Source organism: Talpa occidentalis, unplaced genomic scaffold (assembly GCF_014898055.3).
Source record: "Talpa occidentalis isolate TD23 unplaced genomic scaffold, MPIMG_talOcc4v2.1 talOcc4.12, whole genome shotgun sequence".
NCBI classification, from domain to species: Eukaryota; Metazoa; Chordata; class Mammalia; order Eulipotyphla; family Talpidae; genus Talpa; species Talpa occidentalis.
Window position 1 is genome coordinate 85520540 of NW_023601212.1, and position 23321 is coordinate 85543860.

Below are 23321 nucleotides of genomic sequence, written 5' to 3' on the forward strand. Positions count from 1 at the left end.
GCATCCTAGGGTTGGAGAGAGGAGAAAGAGCCTGCTGACGTGATGACTCAGCTCTATTTTTTAATTTATTTTTATTTTTAAAAAGATTTATTTATTTATACAAGCACTGGGTACAGTCAGAAGCGCGGGAGGGTGAGAGAATTCACCAGAGCCAGAGCGGGGAGCAGAGCAGGCAGAAGGACCGAAGTACACTGCTGAGGGGAGCAGCGGGCGGCAGGAGAGGTTTGCGCGCCATGTGGGACCCTCCTCCGGTGGCCGGGGAGCAGCCGGGGATCGAACCGGCGCCACAGAGGCTGCGGGCAGCTTCGCAAGCCAGCGCTCAACCGCTGCGCCACCGGGGAGGCCCTCAGCTCTATTTTTTAAAAAAGGCCCGCGTGCTCGAGAAAGACGCCCCCACTTTAATTCGAGGGAGCTAGAGTAGCTTCCCCGGCTGCCAGGCTGGCTTTAGGTTTGTGACCCTGAAATTACCCTCCCCCGCGCCGCGCACTTCCGCCAGGCTGATACCCTTACTCCTTTAAGATTGAGGAAGCTTGTCTTCTGCTTGTTCAGGGTGGGGAACGGAAGCAGTTGGGATAGAAGGACAGGTGTGGTCAGGGATAGCCAATAAATCCTCTCACCCAGTCAAGCCTTTCTATAGAAAGAAACTAGATGTCCTCTGGACAGAAGGCAATGGACTTGATAGAGAGCGTCTTAGTGAGTGAGAAGTTTTGGATTTCTGACCCTACTCCGGGTAAGTTGTACCAATGAATTCATTCTCAGAACGTAGATCAAGGTTACGCCATAAAACTGTATAACCAGTGTGACTAGATAAAAGTTAATGCATATATCTACCCCCTTTGCATAGATGAAACAAGTGTATAGCAAGATGTTCAATAAACATCCCCTTTGGCCACTCTGAATCTTATTTAACTTGTTTGATTATTGGGCTTGAAAGCAAGCGGGGTGGAATGCTCAAGGCCTGAGGATGGGACCCAGGTTACCAATCAAAAAATAGAATCCAGGGCCTCCCTGGTGGCGCAAAGGGTTAAGCAGACGCTATGAAGCAATTCGCAGTATTCTCCAGTCTACTGGCCACCAATCTTCTAATGTTTGATCCCAGCCAGCCAGAGAGCTACCCACATGGTGCAGCAGACCTATCCTGTCTTGCCCACTGCTCCCCTCAGCAGTGTATTTCAGTCTGCCTTTTCTGTTCCCCAGTCTGTCTCTGGTGAATCCTCTCACCTCACGTATCTCTGGCCTGTATCCCGGCTCTTGTATGCATAAATAAATCAATCTTTAAAAAAAAAAAGTAGAATCCAGGGCCTCCCTAGCGCCTAGAGTTTTAAGTCTCAGTGCTACCACCACAATGGCCTGAGTTCGATCCCCTGCCAGGGAGGTGACCCACATATTGCACAGCAGACCTCTCCTGTCTCGCCTGCTGCTCCCCTTAGTAGTTGTATTTCGGTAAATCCACCCGCTCTGCTCCCCACTTTGTCTCTGAGGAGTCCTTTCACTCCCTGCATCTCTGACCTATACCCCAGTTCCTCTATGCAAAAATAAATAAAAATTAAAATAATGGGGTAGGGTACAGTGAATGCCAAGTGCCTGGAAGCTTTACAAACAGAAGAAATAAAAGTCAAGCCAAAAAAATTAAAATTGTAATGCCTGCTCCCACTCTCCAACCCCATCTCCCACATTTTCAAGGTTAATATTCTACCCACAAGTTTGTGGTGTCTCACTTCTGACCTCACCCAACATCTTAGATAGATGCTGTCCTTTCTAGTTTAGGATTAAGCTGGGCTTTATAAATCCCTGATCAGGGTCACTACACTATCCTCACTATTCTCCGGTCTACTGGCCACCAATCTTCTAATGTGCAAATCACTAGTTCCTCTTAGAACTATGTAATGCTGCACCCAGACCCCTGCCCAGATTACTTTTGATGTGCTTTCAAAGGTCAGTACCAAAGGTGGTTCTTTGGCAAATTGCCTCTCAGAGCTCTTTTGCTTCAAAGAGCTGAAGACAGGTTTTCAATCTGGGAGTTTGGTACTTCCCCACCCCCACCTCCTAACTTAACCAGTGATGGTCAGGTGCAGGACTTCATCAATAACTGGAGCTTAGCTCTCTTGATTCCAGCTCTGACTTTTCTGGATTTCTGCCCAAGATCACATCCTTGCCCGACCTGCCCTTCCCTTTCCTGCTTCCACCGCTCCCTTCTGGGGTATTTTTTCAACAAATCCCTTCTATTTGTATCTTCCTCTCAGTATCTGCTTCTAGGGAATCTAACCTAAAACATTCCTTCCTAGCTTAAAACCTATCCATGCCTCCAGGATAAAGCCCATACTTCACGGCTGCACATTCAATGCCCTTCACCCTGACTGCCTCTGACCTCTCCAGCCTCACCCCTCAGCCTGACAAGTTACTGTGGCTTTCCCACCTCCTACCATTCAACCTCCAGATACAATTCCCATTTCCCATCAATCTCCTCCCACTTCTACTATCAAGCCCTTGGGTTTTTCCTCTTCCCTGGCAAGATGGGCGCCTGTTCTTTCCTTTTGCCCAAGTCCCTAGCAGAACCCTACTCCTCTCTATGGTGGAACACGCAGTCCTTGCTGAGGCCTGCCAGGGCACAATCTTGTGTTCCTTTCCTTGGCAGCAGCAGGTACACAGCTGGCGAGCAGTATTTTTAACTTGACTCAGGCTCAGGAATCAGGTGGCTCAGGAGGTTGCCCAGTCTGGTGACCTTCACCTCCAGAATCTAAGACTGCCAGGAAGGGAAGAGTCAGAACTAAGGCCTGAAGCTGGGCCAACCTGCACCTTCCAATATTGTTTGGGAGTCAGAAACATTTGTTAAATTAAATGGTCTTTGCAAAAACCACCAGAGACACCCCTGTTCCTTTCAAATCAATTGTGCAAGTGACTTAGGGCCAGTTTTACTCCCAGGCTGCCCGGCTGTCAGAACAGCTACAGACAGAAACACGAATAGTGACACGCAAGGTGCCAGAGAACCTGAATGGGACAGAAACAAAAGCTCACCTGCCCTCCCTACACAAGGGGCCCAAGAGGGCATTCAAAACGTGAACTTTAATAACAAACAGCAGGTCAAAGTTGGGATTCCCCAGGATCTAGAATGATGGAGCTGGTACTGGAGGCCTGCAGAATCCCCACTTTCTCTCCTCCTCCAAGGCCTGGAGACAAGGAAGCAGTGGACCCTGTAGAGAAGGAGTGGCACCTGGCTCCATCTAAGTCCATCTGTTTGGGGCCCTAAGACCCAAGATGCAGCAGCGTGTGGAGCAGGGAGCACCCCGCCTGGCCCACAAGGTTCTGGCAGGGTGTGTGGCCCAGGCTGGGCTGGCAAGCGGGCCAAGGACCATGGAGTCAGATGCGGAAGCTTTCCTCCCGGCCATCGATGTGACGGAGCCGTAGGTAGACATCCGTGCCAATGCCCTGCAGAGACTGTAGCCGAAGGGAACCACCAAGATACTCCGCATAGGCCCGTGATGTGGGAAGCCCAAAGCCAAACCTGAGGGTGGATGGGGGAACACAACAGGTGCTTTAGAGGCTTGGGTCTCCTGGTGCCCCCTACCCCTCCACCCTGTGAGATAAGGACTTACCCGTGCATGGGTCCTGACTGGGCACCACTGTGCATGTCCAGGTGACCAAAGAGGGGGCTGATCCGTGGGTCCTGGGTGCTGGCCTCCGCTGTAGTGAAGTGGTAGTCCATAACCCGATCCAGGTCTGTGTGAGCGATTCCCCCGCCCCGGTCTGAAATCCTGGCAGGACGGCAATAACATGAGCTTGAGAGGAGCACACTACCTCCCAAAGAGTACTAAGTCTGCCTTCCTGTCTCTTCCCCCCAAGGTAGAATGTGGTCCACCTTGACCCTTGGACCTTGTTTTCTATAAGCTCCATTTCCCCATCCTCACCTCTGCCTGGGCCCCTGACTATTTACACCTTCTCATAGAATGACATTTATTCTTAGCCTAGCATCAGACTGGTTTCTCCTGATTCTCCCCCCATTCAGGCTGCTCAGGGCCCCAGGTCCTGTAGCTGGTTCCAGATACATTCATATCCAGCTCATAGCAACCTCAAGACCACAAAGTATCTTGTCTGACCAAGTCTCAGCATGGAGCGGGTCCTGGCTCGAGGTTATCCTTTAAGTCAGAAACAGTGCCCAGAAGCCCCTGTCACCCCAACCCACTTTTATGCAGGGCAGACCTGATGACAAGATCGATATCATTGTTGGCGATGGTGATGACCACATCTGGGACATTGTAGGGAGTGTCCAGGTGACTCTCCATCGTGGCTCTATGCAGGGGAGAAAGACCAATAGGTGGTGGCACCCCAGCCTCACCCCAGTTCCCGTCTGCCCCTCTGAAACCTATCCAGCCAGCCTACCTCATGGCATTCTTGAGCAGTTCCGGCAGGATGTAGTCCAGCGGCATGGGGATGAAGGGGAAACGGGCGGCCACATGTCCATTGATGCGGACACGGGGGGCGTTGCCGTACTTGTGCTCACACAGGCGTCTGTGGAGACGAGCAAGAGCAAGGGTTCAGACCTAGAGCACCAGTGGTTCTCCACTGGAGATAATTCTGCTTCCCCCTGAAAGAGTGAAATTTCTAGAGGACTCATTGCTTGTCACAACTAGGGAGTACTATTGGCATCAAATGAGTGGAGGCCAGGGTTTCTTCTACACATCCCACAATGCACAGGACAGCCCCGCACAAAAAAGAATTATCTGACCCAAAAGGTTGACAGTGCCAAAGGTGAGAAACCCTGCCCCAGACCGCTCTGGGTCCGAGCTCAGACCTCAGCCCTCCCTCCGGACATCATCCACATCCTTAGCCATTCTAGCCTCACCTGGCAAAGTCCACCCACTTTTCAATAATCTTCTTTGGTGAGAGACGAGTGCAGATGATACCAACAAAATCGGGCTGGCAGGAGAAAGAGGGTCAGAACTAGACAGAACCTCCACCCACATCTCAGCCACCAACTTCTGATGACCTCTGCTCTGCTGAAGCAGTCCCAGGCTTCCCTCCAGTTCTCCACCCAGGGGCCCTCCCCAAGGTCAGTTCCCTCTACCCCCTTGACATTCTCGGATAGGTCTCAGGTCCCAGTGCCTACCTTGTCCTCATGCAGTGCCAGATGATGCGTGGCCAACATGCGGATCCCAAGCCGGGAAGTCAGTGTCTTGTCCAGGAAGAAGCGGACGAGCTTCTCATCCTGTAAATTGTGGGGCCTCAGAAACCCTGTGCCCTTGCCAGGCTTCCCAGCAGGCCTGGGCCCCCACGGTGCTGCCCCTGACCTCTATGTGTTTCCGGCTCTCACGAAGGCCCTCAGCTAAGAGGGTCACCACATCCTTGTGGTCATCCAGCAGCTGTCGCACCAGCTGGCAGTATTGGGCTTCGTCTGCCTGGTCCTTGATCTGCAGGCCACAGAATCATAAGTATGGATGGTCCCACCCTTACCCTGTGCCCTCACCCAGCCCTCACCCAGGCCTCACCGGAGGAAAGTCTGTCAGCTTCTGGAAGGCACGGATGTACAGTTCATGCTGCAAAGAAGAGGTTTGGGAATTCATAGGGAGGCTGGGGCACTGGGTAGACAACAGCCACCCACCCCAATTCATGGCCTTTCAAGCCTTGTGAATTTGCTGCCTTGGTAGCTGAAGGCTCAGGTCTGAGTCATCTATGGTCCTAAAACTGCTTGGCAGGCGTCTCTGCAATTCTGGTCCCCCACCTCATCTGACCTATGAGCAGTGGTGGACACATTTATGTAAGGTCCTCTTTACTAGGGAAACCCATATCCCTCGAGGCCACCTTACCACGTGCAGTATGGTAGGGTTACAGCCAATGATGAAAGGAAGGCTGCGGAAGCCCTTGATGCGGTGAGCAATCCTCACTGGCAACTCTTGCTGCAAGTACCGGGCACTTTTCTAGACGAAAAAGAGATGGGAAGGCAGGGGTGGGGTCTGGGTGTGGCTGGACCAGAGCTCCACAGTCCAAGAAAACATAAGCGGCAGGACTCTTACCAGAAGGTGGCTGCCGTCCTGAGAGCGGCCAGAATAGAGCATCATGGTGGGAGTGAGTCGGACGGAGGGCTGCAGGGGCAGACAGGTTCTGAGCACTGGAGCTCTAACACCCCGCCCCGCCACATTAGCTCCACCCCTTTCCTGGACACCCACTCCAGCTCAGGGCCCAGCCTGACTGCCCCCAGCAGTGCACCTTCTCCGCTGCCACGTCGATGGCTGACTGGTTGTAAAAGGAGGTGACGGTCTTGGAGCGTTCCCGTGCCATCTCCACGTGGTGTGTATCGGTGGCTGATGTGGAGCGGGCCCGGAGCGAGAGTGCAGGTCCCAGGAGGGGCAGGAGTGGATGCCCACTCCGGGGACCACTCCCCAACACCGATGCCAGTATCATCGTCTTGATCCTTTATCGGAATGGACCGGTCGCTAAGGCTGAATACCGGACAAACCGACGCAACCCCCAAAAGGGGCAAGGATGTAAGTAGAGATGGGCTCTTCTCCGACTTCAGGGGCGCAGGGCAGTGGAAGATGCCGACAAGCTCAGCCCCCAGGGAGCAGCTCCCATCTGCCAGAGCAGGGGAAGAGGGAGCTTTCAGGGTCCGAGTGCACCATCCACCACATCTCTACACGTGGGCACAGGTATCCTCAGACCTGGACAATCTCTCTGTCCACCCCTTCAACCACCTCCGCAAATACACACAGGGCAAGCCTGGACAACCTCGCTTTCCAGGGATCCTATTCTTAAGCACGAGGCTTTATCTGGTGCTCTGGAGAGGGGATGCCAGTCCAGCACGGAAGTCTCGGCCCAGCTCCCTCGGGTCCTAGGCACCCTCCTTCAGGAGGTGGGGCTGACCCCTATCCAGAGCTACCCCACCCTGGCCCGCATACGAGCGATCTACAACGCAGTGTGCCCGAGGGCCCGCTGTGCATGGAAGCCGCGGCCTGGGAGTCCCATCTGGGTACCCCCTCCACTGGGTCACTTGGTTCGGCCCGAACCCCCCCACCCCATATGGTAGATGCCAACCCTGGGTCCCAAGCGCAGTTCCTGGCCCAGCACAATGGCCGAGTGTGGGTGTGTGCAGCGAAGGCAGAGTGGGCGCCCGTTGCTCCACTTACCGCGGGGCCAGAACCAGGGCCAGGGTCCGAGCGGAACGGCCCGAAGAGTCTACAGGCCCGGCTAGCCCAGCCGCCTGCGCCCTCTGCCGCGGTGACGTCACGCGGGCTAGTGGGCTCCTGGTGCCTCCTGGGAGTTGTAGTTCGGAGGGGAGGACTGGCAGCCCAGGCGCAAGCCCGTCCCGGCGGCTGTACCCCTGTCCCCGCGCAACCAATTAAAGACTAAGGCCCCGTCCACGGGGCTTCAGGAGCTACCCGTGGTCCCTTTGGATCTCTTGCCTCCAGCGCTATAAAATAGACTCCCAGGGAGCAAATCAGGAGAACACAAGAAGGCCCTTAGATATAAAATGCACAGATCAAACCCTACCTCAGGACCTATCCTTGATTCTTTTTTTTTTTAAAGATTTATTTATTTATGCATACAAGAACTGGGGCACAGGCCAGAGATGCGGGGGATGAGAGGATTCACCAGAGACAGAGCAGGGAACAGAAGAGGCAGACTGACAAACACACCACTGAGGGGAGCAGCAGGCAAGAGAGGAGAGGTCTTCTTCACCATGTGGGTTGCTCCCTGGCCGGCCGGGGATCGAACTCATGATGCAGAGTCTTCAGATTGCTTCATAGTCTGGTGCTTAACCCCTTACGCCACCAGGGGAGTTCCCTTATTTTTCACTTATACAACAGCTGGGGCACAAGCCAGAGGCGCGGGAGGGTGAGAGAATTCACCAGAGACAGGGTAGGGAGCAGAACAGGCAGACAGACCGAAAGCACTGCTGAGGGGAGCAGTGGGCGCGACAGGAGAGGTCTGCTGCGCCACGTGGGAATCTCCCTGGCCTGCCGGGAATAGAACCCGCGCTGCCGTGGCTGTGCTGCGCTGCGTTCAACCCGCTGCACCACCAGGGAGGCCCTGTCCTTCATTCTTATCTTGATTCATTAATGGGAAGTTGAAGATACCTGGCTCAAACTCCAGCTCGGCCACTTACTCTGTGGGACAAGTTACTTAAATTGCTCCCTGCTTTAATTTCTGTATTGGTAATAGGAGGATGCATCACTTTTGGGGTTGTGTGGTTACCTGAATTTGTATATGTAAAATGCCTAGAACAGTGCTAGCACTATATAAGCATTGATTATTATGATTCATTCATGCTGGTAACAAGTGCTGACTGGGTGACTGCTGTGCCAAGAGAAGGGATTGATTGTTGAATTAAATAAATTGACCCTGCCTTACTCTAAAGAGGAAAATGGGGACCTCTCCGGTGGCTCTAGGGTTAGGCTCAGCGCTATCACCGCCACTGCCTGAGTTCGATCCCCAGCCAGGGAGCTACCCACATGGCACAGCAGACCTCTCCAGCCTCGCCCGCTGCTCCCCTCGGCAGTGTTTTTGGTCTACCTGCCTGTTCTGCTTCCCACTGTCTCTGGTGAATCCTCTCACCACCACCCCCCACACCTCTGGCCTACACCCCAGTTATTGTATGCACAAATAAATAAAAACAAATCTTAAAAAAAAAAGAGGAAGATGGACAGTTCTGCTGTCATCAGCAGTGTGAGGGCAAGGTGGGTATCTCATCGAGACTGGTCAGGGGTATAGGTGCAGGAGAGGGATTGGGAAGAGCATGGCAGGATAGAGAACAGCAGGGTAGTCTGAGGTTATGGCTGAAATTATGTGGCGTCTGAGAGAGAGAGAGGGGATGAATGAAATGATGGAAGTCAGACAGTAAAGGGTTAAGGAGTCTGCAGTCTACCCTGAGGTAGTGAAGAGCCATGAAGGTTTTTACCAGGTGATATCTGCTCCTTAGATAGAACCCTCTGGCTCAGTGATTGGCAAATGGGGGTCAGTAAGATCAAAGACCAAGAGGCCAGTGGAAATATGATTACTTTTTTCAAGGCAGGAGATGATGGGAGAGGGACTTTTCTTTTTTTAGATTTATTTATTTATTTATACAAGAACTGGGGTATAGGCCAGATCCGCGGGAGGGTGAGAGAATTCACCAGAGCCAGAGCGGGGAGCAGAGCAGGCAGAAGGACTGAAGTACACTGCTGAGGGGAGCAGCGGGAGGCAGGAGAGGTCTGCGCGCCATGTGGGACCCTCCTCCGGTGGCCGGGGAGCACCAGGGAATCAAACCAGCACTGCAGAGGCTACGGAAAGCTTCCCAACCCAGTGCTCAACCGCTGCTCCACCGGGGAGGCCCGGGAGAGGGACTTCTCTAAATATTTTTATTTTATTTTTTATTTTTTTTTAAGATTTATTTGGGGCCTTCCCAGTGGCGCAGCGGTTGAGTGCCGTGCTGCGAAGCTGTCTGCAGCTTCTGCAGCACCAGTTCGATTCCCCACCAGCCAGGGACAGCCCCACATGGCGCAGCAGACCTCTCCTGCCTCGCCCTCTGCTCCCCTCAGAAGTGTCTTTGGTCTGTCTGCCTGTTCTCCCTGCTCTGGCTCTGGTGAATTCTCTCACCCTCATGGGCTTCTGACCTGTACCCCAGTTCTTGTATAAAATAAATAAATCTTTAGAAAAAAGAGATTTACTTATTTATGCATACAAGAACTGGCGTACAGGCCAGAGGTGCAGGGGTTGAGAGGATTCACCAGACACAGAGTGGGAAACAGAACAGGCAGACTGATGAAATCCACTGCAGAGGGGAGCAACGGGCAAGTCAGGAGAGGTCTGCTATGTCATGTGGGTCACCCCCTGGCTAGAGATGGAACTCATGCTGCAGAGGCAGAGGGATTGCTTCACAGTGCTGTGCTTACCCCTTGCGCCACCAGGGAGGCCCCTCTAAACATTTTTAAATAAAAGAGGGTTAAGTGACGTAGGCTCCTTGCAGCACAAAGGCTGTCTTTAAACTTCAGTAGAGGGCCTCCCTGGCGGCCCAGTGGTTGAACTCTGGGTTGTGAAGTTGCCCGCAGCCTCTGCAGCGCCGGTTCGATCCCCGGCCGCCGGCAAGGGTCCCACATGGCGCACAGACCTCTCCTGCCGCTCCCCTCAGCAGTGTACTTTGTCAGTCTACCTGTTCTGTTCCCCGCTCTGGCTCTGGTGAGTTCTCTCGCCCTTCCGTGCTTCTGACTGTACCCAGTGCTTGTATAAATAAATAAATAAATCTTAAAAAAAAAAAACAAAAAACTTCAGTAGAGATGGGGCCCTTTACCATGGATGACCTTTCGCATAGACCATGTGGAAGGATTTCCTGAGTCTCTAGATTGCCTCATCGTCCCTCAATCCCTCACCACTCCCATCCTTTCCTTCCCAACATGTTCCCAGTAGCCTGGAATGAGGCCTCAAGGTCGCTCAGCTCCGGAGGTAGGCAGTGCTTGAGCCCGCGAAGGGAGAGGGGACGTGCTTCCTCCGGTGGGGAAGCCAGCATGCACACAGAAGCAAAGGACTCCAATGTTTGCGCGTCAGAACTCGGCGCTCACGTGGTCGCGAAGTGTACCCAGTGCTGGGAACCCAGCCTGCGCCTGCCACAAAGGCGCGTAGTGTGGTTAAAGGGCCTCACCCGATTTGACCCGCGCCCGAGGGGCCCTCGGCCGAGCTCGCTGCTGCCTCCCGGTGGCGCGGGTCGGACATGCACCCCACACGTCCTCATCCAGAACATTCCTATGGAATGGGTGGTTGGTCAGGCTTTTTTAAAAAAGATTCATTTTTATTTATTTATGCATACAAGAACTGGGGTGTAGGCCAGGGGTGTGGGAGGGTGACAGAATTCACCAGAGACAGAGTAGGGGAGCAGAACCGGCAGATCTACTGAAATACATTGCTGAGGGGAGCAGGAGGCAAGACAAGAGAGATCTGCTGCGCTAGGTCAGCTCCCTAGCGGGAGATCGAACTCAGTTCACAGTGGTGATAGCACTGAGACTTAACCCCTAGACCACCAGGGAGCCCCCGCTATACATTTATTATATTAATTCATCTTTTTTTCTCCTCTTCTAAAATATAAGACTAGAATGTGAATATTTCTCTGCTTTCCTGATTTATCCCAAGTCCCTCATACAATCCCTGGCACATAAAAGTTACCCAGTAAGGGTATCCCTGGTGCACAGGCGGTTGAGCGCAGTGCTGTGAAACTGTCTGCAGCCTCTGCAGTGCCAGTTCGATCACCACCAGCAGTAGGGATACCCACATGACGGGGCAGACCTATTCTGTCTCGTCCGCTGCTCCCCTCAGCAGTGTATTTCGTTGGTCTGCCTGTTCTGTTCCCCGCTCTGTCTCTGGTGAATCCTCTCACCCTCCCGCACATCTGGCCTGTATCCTGGTTCTTGTATAAAAATAAAAATAAATCTTTAAAAAAAAAAGTTACCCAGTAAACATTTGTTAAAGAAACAAAAGAAATGTTGAACTTTATCTTCTGAGCTATTGAAATGGGATGCTATTGAAAGGCAGAGAGTGCCAAAACTCTATTTTTATTATTTTTTTTTTAATTTTTTTTAAAGATTTGTTTATTTATTTATTTATTTATTTATTTATTTATTTATTTATACAAGCCCTGGGTACAGTCAGAAGCGCAGGAGGATGAGAGAATTCACCAGAGCCAGAGCGGGGAGCAGAGCAGGCAGAAGGACCGAAGTACACTGCTGAGGGGAGCAGCGGGCGGCAGGAGAGGTCTGCGCGCCATGTGGGACCCTCCTCCGGTGGCCGGGAGCGCTGCAGAGGCTGCGGGCAGCTTCACAACCCAGCGCTCAACCGCTGCGCCACCAGGGAGGCCCTCTATTTTTATTTTTTAAAGAGTTGGGCCTCCCTGGTGGCGCAGCGGTTGAGCGCTGGGTTGCGAAGCTGCCCGCAGCCTCTGCTGCGCCGGTTCGATCCCCGGCTGCTCCCCGGCCACCGGAGGAGGGTCCCACATGGCGCGCAGACCTCTCCTGCCGCCCGCTGCTCCCCTCAGCAGTGTACTTCGGTCCTTCTGCCTGCTCTGCTCCCCGCTCTGGCTCTGGTGGATTCTCTCACCCTCCCGCACTTCTGACTGTACACAGTGCTTGTATAAATAATGAATAAATCTTTAAAAAAAAAAAAAATGTCAGAGTCCTTTAAAAAAAAAAAAGAGTCACTTTGGTTGCTGTATGAAGAACTGAGGGACAAGTATATCTGGGAGACCAGTTGATACCAAACGCCGGCCTCAGTTTCCTTCAACCAATTAAAGGAAAGAGTTTGACGAAAAGGGAAGTGGTTTAATTTGTTGACAAATGAGGAGGGCAGCAGATTCATATCTGAAAGACCACCGTCCTGCTCTTTGGCAGAATCAGGGGTATTTACACAAAGGAAAAAAAGGGAGATGGGCTAGGGTCTGCAAAGGGGAGGGGGAAGGGGTCGGCATGGAGACGGGTGGGCGCCAGCTTGCTTTTTTCAATAACCGCTGTTTAACTCTCCCTTTCCTTGGAGCGCAAGAAGACTGACCTGTCAAACAAGAAGGAAATTGCAAGAAATACGGGAAAGACAAAGTTGATAATCTTATCTGTGAGACCGGTCCTAAAGAAGGTAAACCTGTCAAATAAGGGGAAATTGCAAGAGATGGGGGAAGAAAAATGTGTTAATTCTTATCAGAGACTAGTCATTTGTAACTGCATAACAGTGAGGAGGAAGTGTGTTTATCAAAGTGAGAGGTAATGATGTCTTACCAGGGTAGCGGTCTACGTAGATTATGGTGAATGAGAGAACAGTCTAGGGCAGCTGTCTTGGTTAAAATGGAAAACTCGGGCCTCCCTTAACTCGGGCCTCGGGGTTAAGTCTCAGCGTTATCACCACTATGGCCTGAATTTGATCCCCGGCCAGGGAGCTAATCCACATGGCACAGTAGACCTCTCCTGTCTCGCCCACTGCTCCCCTCAGCAGTGTATTTCAGTAAATTTGCCTGTTCTGCTCCCCGAACTCTGTCCCTCGTGAATCCTCTCACCACACCTCTGATCTACATCCCAGTTCTCCTACACAAAAAATAAAAAAAGGAAAACTCCACAGAAGGAATAGGTTTAGGGAAAACATAGGATTCAGTTTTAGGTATGTTTGCATCTGATTGGTCTATGAGACATCCAGAAGTGTTTCTACTGTGGTGTTTGGAGCCCAGGAGAAAGATCTCTACTCAGGTCTGAGCTTGGAAGCTGTGACTTTTGGTAGTAAGAGAAAACATGGAAGAAAATAATGTTGCCCCATCTGGCAGTTTGTATTTTCCAGAGAACTTTGCATATGACTTTGACATTTCTTTCATGAAGAGGTGGAGGCCTGTGTTCCTTCCCCCAGAACTCGGCAGGTTTGTGATTACAGTGGAAGGGATGCTATGACTTCTGAAGCTAGATCATAACAGAATATGCGGCTTGCACCTGGGAGCACTTGTACTGGGGTCCTGAGATGCCATGAAAGCAATTTGATTGCTCTATATTAGCCATCTGTTGTGGTGTGACAAATTACCCCCAAAACACATCAGCTTGAAACAATAATATCTCAGCTTCTTTGGGTCAGAGGTCTGGGAGCAACTTAGGTGGTTCTGGCTCAAGGTCTCTTATGAGATAGCAGTCATCTGTAGTTTAGTACTATATACCTGAAGAGGTGTGAACATATACCTCTAAATCATACACAGAGGTGAAAACCAATGTTACCTTAATTTAAAAAAATACAAATACATAAATAAATAAATATAGTCATTTGAAAACTTGAATGGTACTACACAATCCCTTTCTAGGGTGGCCCACTGTCGTGCCCAAATTAATGCTAGTTATTAGCAGGATGCCTCAAGAAGTGGACCTCTCTCTAGGGCTGCTTGAGGATCTTCATAACATGGAAACGGGGTTCACAGAGTATGTGATCTAAGTGGGGGGCAAGAAGGAAGCTACAATAGAACTTAGCCTGGAAAGTCACACATTGTGAATTCTGTACTATCCTATTAGGTCAGGTCAGCCCTATTGAGTGTGGGAAGCAACTACACAATAACACAATAACAATAATGCCTGGAGGTGGAAGTCATGGATAACAATTTTGGGAACCTGCTATTGTAGCCTGGAAGCTGCCATGCTGTGAGGGAGCCCAAACTAGCGCCTACAGAGCGTCTACATAGATACAGGGATAGCCCCTGAGCCTACAGGAGAAATGGAGAGGATAAGAGAGAGGAAGGAAGAGGGGGAAGGGCAGAAAGAGGGGCCAGCAGGAGGTGCTGGGGAGGTAGGAAGGAATGGTCCAGTACCAGGGAGGATGGGAGGTTAGTCTTCACGATATTTGAAATAATCATTTCAGGGGAACGGCAGCATGACCTGGATCCCAGGATCCCGCTGTCTCTAGGTCCTGGATGTTCCATGGTTAGAACGAGGCTCGGCACAGAGTAAGCGCTCCACGTTACGCAAAACACGATTTTTTTTTGGCTCCGGAGACTTCATTTCCCCTGAGGCTCTGCTGCTCACCAGACTCCAACTCCCATCATGCCTCGCAGGTCGCCTGGTCCGCGAATTCCTACACCCCCAAACGTGGTTTTCCAGTCCCAGCATTCCTCGCTGTTTTCCTACCTCGCCAGCAGCCTACTAAATCTTCACAACAACCAATTGAATCAGGGAACACGAGAGCTGACAGGCCAACCGCCCAATCAGGGGGAAGGGGGCGGGCGTGACCATACACTGCCCCGCCCCTGCCCCGTGGCTGCTTCGCTACGGGTAGGTGCCCCAGCGGGACCCGGAGACATGGGCTCTACCTGGCGGAGCCCGGGCTGGGCGCGGCTGGCGCTGTGCCTTGCCGGCGTAGTGCTTTCCCTCTACGCGCTGCACGTGAAGGCGGAGCGCGCCCGCAACCGGGATTACCGCGCGCTCTGCGACGTCGGCACAGCCATCAGCTGTTCGCGCGTCTTCTCTTCGAGGTGCGCTCGAGCGTGGAAGGCTTGTGGGACAGGGCAGTTCGCGGGAGCGCTGCAATGGCGGTCAGGCTCCCCGATGATTCTGATCGGGGTGGCCGGGGTGAGGAGCATGGGGGCCGGGCTGCTCGAGGAGGCGTTGCACGCGAATCGGGTGTCAGAGGTGGGCGTGTGCGGCAGGGTGATGGTGGTATGTGTGCAAATAGTGCTGGGAGTGGAGTTATTCTGGGGAGTAGCATGTGGATCGGGATGCCCAGGAATAACGGTGACCATGCCGGAGGAGGAGGTGGATTGGCTTGGAGGGGGACTGATGACGGTGCCCAAGTCCGGCTTTGAGGGCCAGGAGTTAGCAGAATGACCGAATATATAGATGGAGCCAGGATTTAAGAGTCCAGGGCAGATTCTACCCCGAATTTTCAGTCTCTGGTAACTGTAAAATAAGGTCAACCATTATACCACCTTGCCAATTTAAGTTATTGAGGGGGGCCTCCCTGGTGGCGCAGGGAGTTAAGTCTCAACACTGTCAAGCAATCCGCAGCCATTGCAGCACGAGTTGGCTCCCCGGCCAGAGAGGTGGCCTACATGGCAAAACAGACCTCTCCTGTCTCCCCGCTGCTCCCCTCAGCAGTGTATTTCAGTAGATCTGCCTGTTCTGCTCCCCACTCTGTCTCTGGTGAATCCTCTTATCCCCACACCTCTGGTCTGTACCCCAGCTCTTGTATGCACAGATAAATAAATGTTTAAAAATTATTCTTAGTATTAAAAAAAAAAAGTAATTGAAAGTCTGGGATGAAAAAGAGGAGCTCATGGCCAGGCCTCCTCTGGGACAGGGAAGGATGGGGGTGGTGAGGTGGAATCCTGACGTGGCCAAAGGGAGTGCTGGGATGTCAACCCTTGGACTCAGGTGGGGGTGGGGAAGGAAAAGAAGGGGAAACACAGCCCAGGTGGTTTTTTGCAGATTACCCCTACAGGACAGGGACCAAGGCACTGGGTTGACATTCCTAACCTCACCCTCTCCTCCCTCAGGTGGGGCAGTGGCTTTGGGCTTGTGGAGCATGTGCTGGGCCAGGACAGTGTCCTCAATCAATCCAACAGTGTATTCGGTTGCATCTTCTACACACTACAGTTGTTGTTAGGTGAGTGGCCCACACCTTCACAATAGACCCCCAGGCCAGTCCAGGCCCATCCCTTTGCAATGCTGCTGACCCAGACAACTGACAGGCAGCTGCTCATCACTAAGCACCTTGGGAGCAGAAATTAACAGGAGTAGTTCAGGTTTAGGTTCTATCAGAGACTTCCTAGGACCCCAATTTTTTGGGACTCAGAGGTGGGAGGAATCTAAGGATTACTTGTCTTTCATCTCACGTGGCAGTCAACAGGAAAATTCACTATTTGGGTTCCAGGGATCATGGAACAGATAGAAGAACTAAGGTCTTGTTGGGAGGAACTTCCTCAGCTGTCCCTGTTATCTGGATGGCACCAGGAAGTCGTGGCAATGTCCTTGAGGTGGCTGGACCCCAAAGCCCATGCCTGACACTTTTCTGTCTTGCAGGTTGTCTACGGAGCCGCTGGGCATCTGTCCTGCTAGTGCTGAGTTCCCTGGTGTCTCTCGCTGGTTCTGTCTACCTGGCCTGGATCCTGTTTTTTGTGCTCTATGATTTCTGCATCGTCTGCATCACTACCTATGCCATCAACGTGGGGCTGATGGTACTTAGCTTCCGGGAGATCCAGAAACTGCAGGGCAAGGTCAAGGGACACTGAACCTTTACCCCAAGCCAGGCTGACTATATTTGTTCTGCTTTGGCATGTGAGCTTTGCCCAAGGGGGCCATGTCTGGGTCCATAGAAGACTTTGCAACCAGCCCCCACCATATTCCCACACAGGACAATGGACCAAACGTGCCGTGCTCATTCCTTCACCCTAGTGCCTTTGACTCTGTCCCCAAGGGCTGGTCTTCAAAGCGCCTGCGATTGCCCAAAAAGGGAAGCAATAAAATTATTTAAATAAATTGGCCAAGTCTGAGCCATCTCTGTGTCAGAGACCCTAGCGTTGGGTTTTTGGCCTCCTTTGAGGCTAGAAGGATATGAGTCAGAAAGTGGAGGGCCTGTCTGGTGAGGGTGGTTAGTTCCTTCTCCAGCATGTGGAGTCAGCAAGACCTGGGTGCCATCAGCCCCCACCCCCAGGAAAACAGGCTGGGAGCTTGTCCTTGCTGCCCACAGAAGCAGACCTCCTCTCCCGGCAGGTCTAAGCATGCATTGCAAGGGCAAGTTGCCCTTCTGATTCTGTGCCTGCTTGCTGGGAAGTTCTGGAAGTTCCTGGAGTCCAACCTTAACCCCTTCACTGCTTTCTCTACTACCCCAAGCCAATCTTGGCAGCCCTGGAGGGCAAGCAACAGGTGTGAGCATTTTTGTTTTGTTTTTCCTAATATGTACTAAGCACTCACCTGCATGCCAAGCACTGTTTAAGAACATGACATGTTGACTCATTTAATCCTTATAGCAATTGTATGAGGTAGATAGTTATTATCCCTATCTTGATAAGGAAACCGAGGTACAGAAAGGCTAAGTAACTTCCTAGGGTCAGCAGCCAGTGCTGGGGAAAGAGTTAGGGAGCCCTCAGGATTCGAATCCACTTGGGACGTCTGGCCCTGATGTTTACGCTCTCAACCCTAGCCAGGTTGGGGTCAGGGTTCCTGAAGAGTCTGGGCTTGGCCTAAGTTACAAGTCCAGAGTAAAGAAAGGACTCAGTGTTCCTCCTTCCTGATTGAGAGTCGGTCAATACCTGCGAGAAAGGTGGACACCACCGTAAACCCTGTTTCCCGGGAAGCGGCTGACCCAGGAAGGTGTTGAGATTGGGGTGTCCCAGCAAGTAGCAGAGCCCCACCCCTCCCTGTACTTGCTGCCTCTGAAGCGAGATGGGAGAAGGTGCATGAAACCCACCTGGGCCTGGGCGAAGCGGGAAGCTGGAATGGAAAGCGACAACGAGGAGGGCCTGCTCACCGTGCCGGCACAGTTCCCGGAGGTAGTGTCTACGCCAGGAGCACGTTCCCCTGCTACGCTCCCCCCTAAACACACTTTCACCTTCCACAGCCCTGAGCTTTTCAGACAAGGCACAGACAGGCTATAACTGTCCAAGACCACTTAATTAAGAAGAGAAGTGGGATTTGAACCCAGGCAGTTGGCTTCCGCTGAGGCCCAGAGGGGGGTGGTGACTAGCCCAGGGTCACACAGCTACAGTCCCAGAGCTGGGAACTGCTGGCTCCTTTCCAGCGCAAGAAAAGCGATGACACCTGACGCCTTGTCAGTGGGGGGCGGGGCAGGGGCGGGGCGAAGGAGACCCAGACATCCTTTGAGGAGGCACAGACAGCAGAGTGGCCTGGAGCAGCATGGAGCAGAGCTGGGGACCAGGGCTACTCATCATAGGCCTGGTGGTCTTCATAGAGGGTAAGCCAAGGTGGGAGCGGGTGGTGGGGGTCCAGGGCCCACCCTCTGCCCTGCAGTCCCTGCACCCCCCCTCTGGGGTGACAGTTTACCTGTAGCGATGTAACTGAATGCGTGTGTGGGGAGGTGTATGTGGCTGCCTGCATCTAGAGGGATGTGATTTTCTGGGGCTGGATTACAGTCTGTACCTGCAGGGACTGTCATTCTGCTAGTCTGTACCTTCCGCCTTTCTACTTCAAATGACCTCAGGCAAGCTCTGGGGCCCTGGGGCCCATCTCTGTCTCCATTGCTCCTGGCTTTGATTTTTAATAGGTATGTTTGTGTGCCTGTGATGGAGAAGAGGTGTGGCAAGGGAACTTTTGGGAGTATGGAGGTTTCTGGAAGGGTGGGGAATCTGAGTTGTTAGAACAGGGATGAGGTGGGTTTCAATCTCTTGGAGCCCTCCCCCACTTGGCTGAGGTATGGGCTCCTAATCCTTGCTCTTAGGCCTCATGGCTGAGGCACAATTAAACTAAATGGACTCCACATCCACAGTCTGCCTCTCTGACTCAACAGTGGGGGCATAGGTTGGGGGTTCTAAAGCCAGGAGGAGGACTGGCCTGGTCCCAAGCTGAATCCTGGGCCCTGCTCATCAGGCACAGGAGTGCTGAGCACAGCTGAGGGAAAATTAATTAGAGTGTACACGCTGAATAGGTTCCAATAAAAGCTGCTTCTGGACCTCATAAATATTTTCATTCTGGGAGGGGCTGATGAGGTAGCCACAGAGTCATAGCCAGAGACACAGGGCCTATCCGTCTGACCCAGTCCCTCCACCAACACTGGGCTGGAGCTGGAGGTAAGGCTCTCCCCAAGTCCCTTCTCTCTCTCTTCCCAGGTGTTCAAGCAGCTCAGCATGGTAAGCTCTGGGGTCGTGGCACCTGGGCTTTGCTACTTGGGTCTCAGTTGCCTCTGCCTTGCCTTCAGAGCGTTCTGAAGGCAAGGCAGAGGACTGCTGTCAGCCTGACCCACCTCTCCCCACAGCTTGTGGGCAGCGTGGCCCTGGCCCCCCTGAGCCCCAAGAAGGCATCACGGTGCCTGGTGAGTGGCCATGGCAGGCCAGTGTGAGGAGGCAGGGGGTCCACATCTGTAGCGGCTCCCTGGTGGCAGACACCTGGGTCCTCACTGCTGCCCACTGCTTTGAAAAGTGAGTCATGGCTGGGTTTCTGGCTTTAGGATGGGTGTCTTCTCCCCAAATCCCACTAGACTGATACCTGCCCCTATAAAAACAAAGTACCATTTATTCAAAATATGCCACATGCCAAATACATATTATCAATGGAAGCTTTACAAATGAAAAACTGAGGTTGAAAGGAAGGAAGACCCTTGCATAAAGTCACGGCTGGTATTTGTCCATCTTTCCCCTACCCTATGCAGCCTCCCAGTGTCACTGCCTGCCCTTGCACTCAATGCCTGTAATTTGTACCTGCCCCTCCAGGGCGGCGATGACAGAACTGAAATCCTGGTCAGTTGTCCTGGGTTCGCTGCAGCGTGAAGGGCTGAGTCCAGGAGCTGAGGAGGTGGGGGTGACAGCTCTGCAGCTGCCCAGGGCCTACAATCACTATAGCCAGGGCTCAGACTTGGCCCTGCTACGGCTGGCCCGCCCTGCAGCGCACATGCCCCTCTGCTTGCCCCAACCCGCCCATCACTTCCCCTTTGGGACTGCTTGCTGGGCCACTGGCTGGGGTCAGGACACCAATGATGGTAAGTGCTTTCAGACTGAAGCCCAGAGAGGTACTCTGCTTGCCTAAGGTCACACAGCTTCAACAGCTCAACTGTCCCTGCTCCCAGTCTCCTGCTCCCTTGCCCCCCTCTCTTTTGCCAGCTCCCGGGACCCTTCGGAACCTGCGCCTTCATCTAATCAGCCGCCCCACGTGTAACTGTCTCTACAATCGGCTGCACCAGCGGCTGCTGGCCAGCCCAGCTCGGCCTGGGATGCTGTGTGGGGGTGCCCAGCCGGGGGTGCAGGGGCCCTGTCAGGTCTGAGGGGGACAAGGGGTCAGGAACACAAGGGGAGGGGATCTAACCTTAGACTGGGTGCTCGGTCCACAGGAACAAGTGGGAGGGTTGCATGTAGAAGGTGTCCTCCTCGGGCTGGGGGTCAGGTATCTGTCCCGGACGAACTTTGTTGCCTGGCTCCAGGGAGACTCCGGAGGCCCAGTGCTGTGCCGAGAGCCCAGTGGACACTGGGTTCAAGCTGGAATCATCAGCTTTGCATCGAGCTGTGCCCAGGAAGACACTCCGGTGCTGCTGACTGACACAGCTGCTCACAGCTCCTGGCTGCAGGCTCGAGCTGAGGGGGCAGCTTTCCTGGCCCAGAACCCAAAGACCCAGGAGATCAGTGATGAGGACAGCTGTGTAGGTATGAGGAGGAGCAGGGAGGTTGAGAGGGAGTTATGTGGGGACACCCAGGAGACATCTGGGCAGTTTGCAGACGACAGAGTTAAACATCAGCTCAGAATACAGAATCACTACAGGGCGGCCACATGCTGCCAGGAGCGAGCAGCTGGTGGGACCTCCCAGGTTCTTATTAGGCCCCACAATGGGGACAGGTCCACATAGGGCTGAGAAGCATAGATGCTTTGGAACTTTATAGGTTTGGGATGTAGGTAAGCAGTGGAACCTCTGAGAACGTGAAGGTTTCTGAGGTCATCTGAAAGTTTCTAAGCAGGGAATCAGATTGGACAGGTTAGGGCACCCCCTCAGGATTCTGGCATTAAGTGACTAACACAAAAATTGCATGCAAAATAATTCCTGGCGGGGCCTCCTTGGTGGCGCAAGGGGTTAAGACAGCACTATGAAGCTATCCACACGAGTTTGATCCCCAGCCAGGGAGCTGACCCACATGGCGCAGCAGACCTCTCCTGTCTCCCCCCTGCTCCCCACAGCAGTGTATTTCAGTAGATCCACCTGCTCAGCTCCCCACTCTATCTCTGGTGAATCCTCTCACGCCTACATACCTCTTGCCTGTACCCCAGTTCTTGTATGCATAAATCAATAAATCTTCAAAAAATATAAATAATTCCTGAGATAGAAGCTATATCCTGATGGTAAGAGAAGACTAGTGAGCCAGGAATTCTGAAACCAGTCCAAGCCTGGAGGGGTGCAGATGTGGGGTGGGGTAAGAAAGCGCCGCGCCACTCCCATGAGGCGGACCATCAGGATTAAAGGCTTTTGAACCCCAAGCCTTTTGCTTGCCTGTGGCTACAGAGTTAGAAAGTCACTTAACTTCTTTGGAACTTTGGTTACCTTCGAGAATGAGCATAACAAAATTCAACCTAAAAGGATATTGTGAGGATTTGATAGTGTGCAGGAAGCGCTCAGTATAGGGCCTGGAGGCAGTGAGCACAAGAAAGCCAGATGATGTAATCTGTTTCAGCCTGCGGATCTCTGAAGGGAGGGGGTCCCCAGACCGGAGTCCCCTCCCCATGGCCCTGGGATGCCAGGCTGAAATATCAGGGAAAGCTGGCCTGTGGCGGAGTCCTGGTGTCAGAGGAGGTAGTGCTGACTGCGGCCCACTGCTTCATCGGGTGAGCCCTATGCCCTTCAACTTTGCGCCCCCGCCCCTGCTGGCAGCCCTGCCACTCAGTGCTGTCAACGCTGCCTCTGCACAGGCGCCAGACGCCAGAGGAATGGAGTGTAGGGCTAGGGGCCGGAGCAGAGGAGCGAAGCCTGAAGCAACTCATCCTCCATGGAGCTTACACTCACCCAGAGGGGGGCTACGACATGGCCCTCCTGCTCCTGGCCCAGCCCGTGACACTGGGCCCCAACTTAAGACCCCTTTGCCTGCCCTACGCTGACCACCAGCTGCCTGATGGGGAACGTGGCTGGGTCCTGGGGCTGGTCCGCCAAGGAGCAGGTAAGTAGAACAGGGCCAAGGGCCACTGGCCATCCAGGTGAGGCTGCCGGGCAGCTGGGTTTTTTCATTTGCTCTACAGGCACTAGGTCCCCGCAGACAGTGCCTGTGACCCTCTTGGGGCCCAAGGCCTGCAGCAGGCTTCACACAGGCCTTGGGAACAGCAGCATCCCCATTCTGCCAGGGATGGTGTGTACCAGTGTCGTGGGTGAGCCTCCCCACTGTGAGGTGAGCCCAATCCCTCAATCTTCCCCCCTTTACCCTACAACCCATGAAAGCACCCTCTGCCAGGCTTAGCCTCTAGGCCTGGAGCTAGGCCTTTCTGCTAACTGGCTCCAACCAGCCAGAGCCACAGCCCAGCACCAGGCTCCTTCTTTTCCCCCACAACTGCCCAAGGGGAAGAGGAAGTCACCCAGTGTCACCTGACCCCCAACAGGGTCTGTCTGGGGCACCACTGGTGCACGAGGTGAGAGGCACGTGGTTCCTGGCTGGGCTACACAGCTTCGGAGATGCCTGCCAGGGCCCAGGCCGGCCTGCAGTCTTCACGGCACTCGCCCCCTATGAGAGCTGGATCAGCAGTCTGGATTGGCAGGTCTACTTCTCTGAGGAGCCGGAGCCGGAGCCGGAGGCAGAGGCCGAGATGGGAAGCTGCCCTGCCAACACGAGTATGTGGCCCTGGACCCCCTGTCAGTACTTCCAGGTCCTTCTCTCATGCTAGGGCAAGATCTGTTCTTCCCCACTTCTACCTCCCCTGCATGGGTGGGGCAGAGGGCAGACCCCTGGGATTCAAAGTCAGGTGCTGATCCCTCTGTGTGACTCGGGGCAGACCTCTCCATCTCTCCAAATCACAGCTTTTCCACCTGTCGTGGAGACTAAGCAGTATCTCCTTCCTTTTTGGAGGGAGGGAGAAAAGTGATCAGGATGCGGCTAACCCCACCCTCCCTCTTCCTGACAGGCCAACCAGCGGGCTGTTGACTGGCAATGCTGGGATGCTGCGGACACAGAAGCAATCCCGCATCACTGCCCTGCCTCTCTCCCAGCACCCCCACCCACATGGTTCCAG

The 23321-nt window shown here is 53.3% G+C and overlaps 3 protein-coding genes across 3 annotated transcripts; 2 read left to right on the plus strand and 1 right to left on the minus strand.

Annotated features, from left to right (window-relative positions):
* Positions 1 to 3011: 3011 nt before the first annotated feature.
* Positions 3012 to 7214, minus strand: BCKDK (branched chain keto acid dehydrogenase kinase). The gene is made up of 12 exons (XM_037507183.1): positions 7119 to 7214; positions 6202 to 6567; positions 6009 to 6077; positions 5802 to 5912; positions 5484 to 5531; positions 5286 to 5405; positions 5105 to 5203; positions 4841 to 4914; positions 4378 to 4506; positions 4198 to 4287; positions 3594 to 3752; positions 3012 to 3502 (listed from the first exon to the last, which is right to left on the minus strand). Exons 2-12 carry the CDS (start codon positions 6394 to 6396, stop codon positions 3358 to 3360), a joined length of 1239 nt encoding a protein of 412 aa, XP_037363080.1. The 5' UTR covers positions 6397 to 6567; positions 7119 to 7214; the 3' UTR covers positions 3012 to 3357.
* A 7545-nt stretch (positions 7215 to 14759) lies between these two features.
* Positions 14760 to 16959, plus strand: VKORC1 (vitamin K epoxide reductase complex subunit 1). The gene is made up of 3 exons (XM_037507184.2): positions 14760 to 14932; positions 15953 to 16062; positions 16479 to 16959. The coding sequence occupies exons 1-3, from the start codon at positions 14760 to 14762 to the stop codon at positions 16685 to 16687; spliced, it is 492 nt and encodes a 163-aa protein (XP_037363081.1). The 3' UTR covers positions 16688 to 16959.
* A 1290-nt stretch (positions 16960 to 18249) lies between these two features.
* On the plus strand, positions 18250 to 22976 carry PRSS53 (serine protease 53). Its single transcript, XM_037507186.2, has 10 exons — positions 18250 to 18369; positions 19241 to 19261; positions 19387 to 19549; positions 19841 to 20106; positions 20228 to 20382; positions 20545 to 20764; positions 21782 to 21932; positions 22017 to 22261; positions 22341 to 22486; positions 22695 to 22976. Exons 1-10 carry the CDS (start codon positions 18312 to 18314, stop codon positions 22974 to 22976), a joined length of 1707 nt encoding a protein of 568 aa, XP_037363083.2. The 5' UTR covers positions 18250 to 18311.
* Positions 22977 to 23321: the final 345 nt, after the last annotated feature.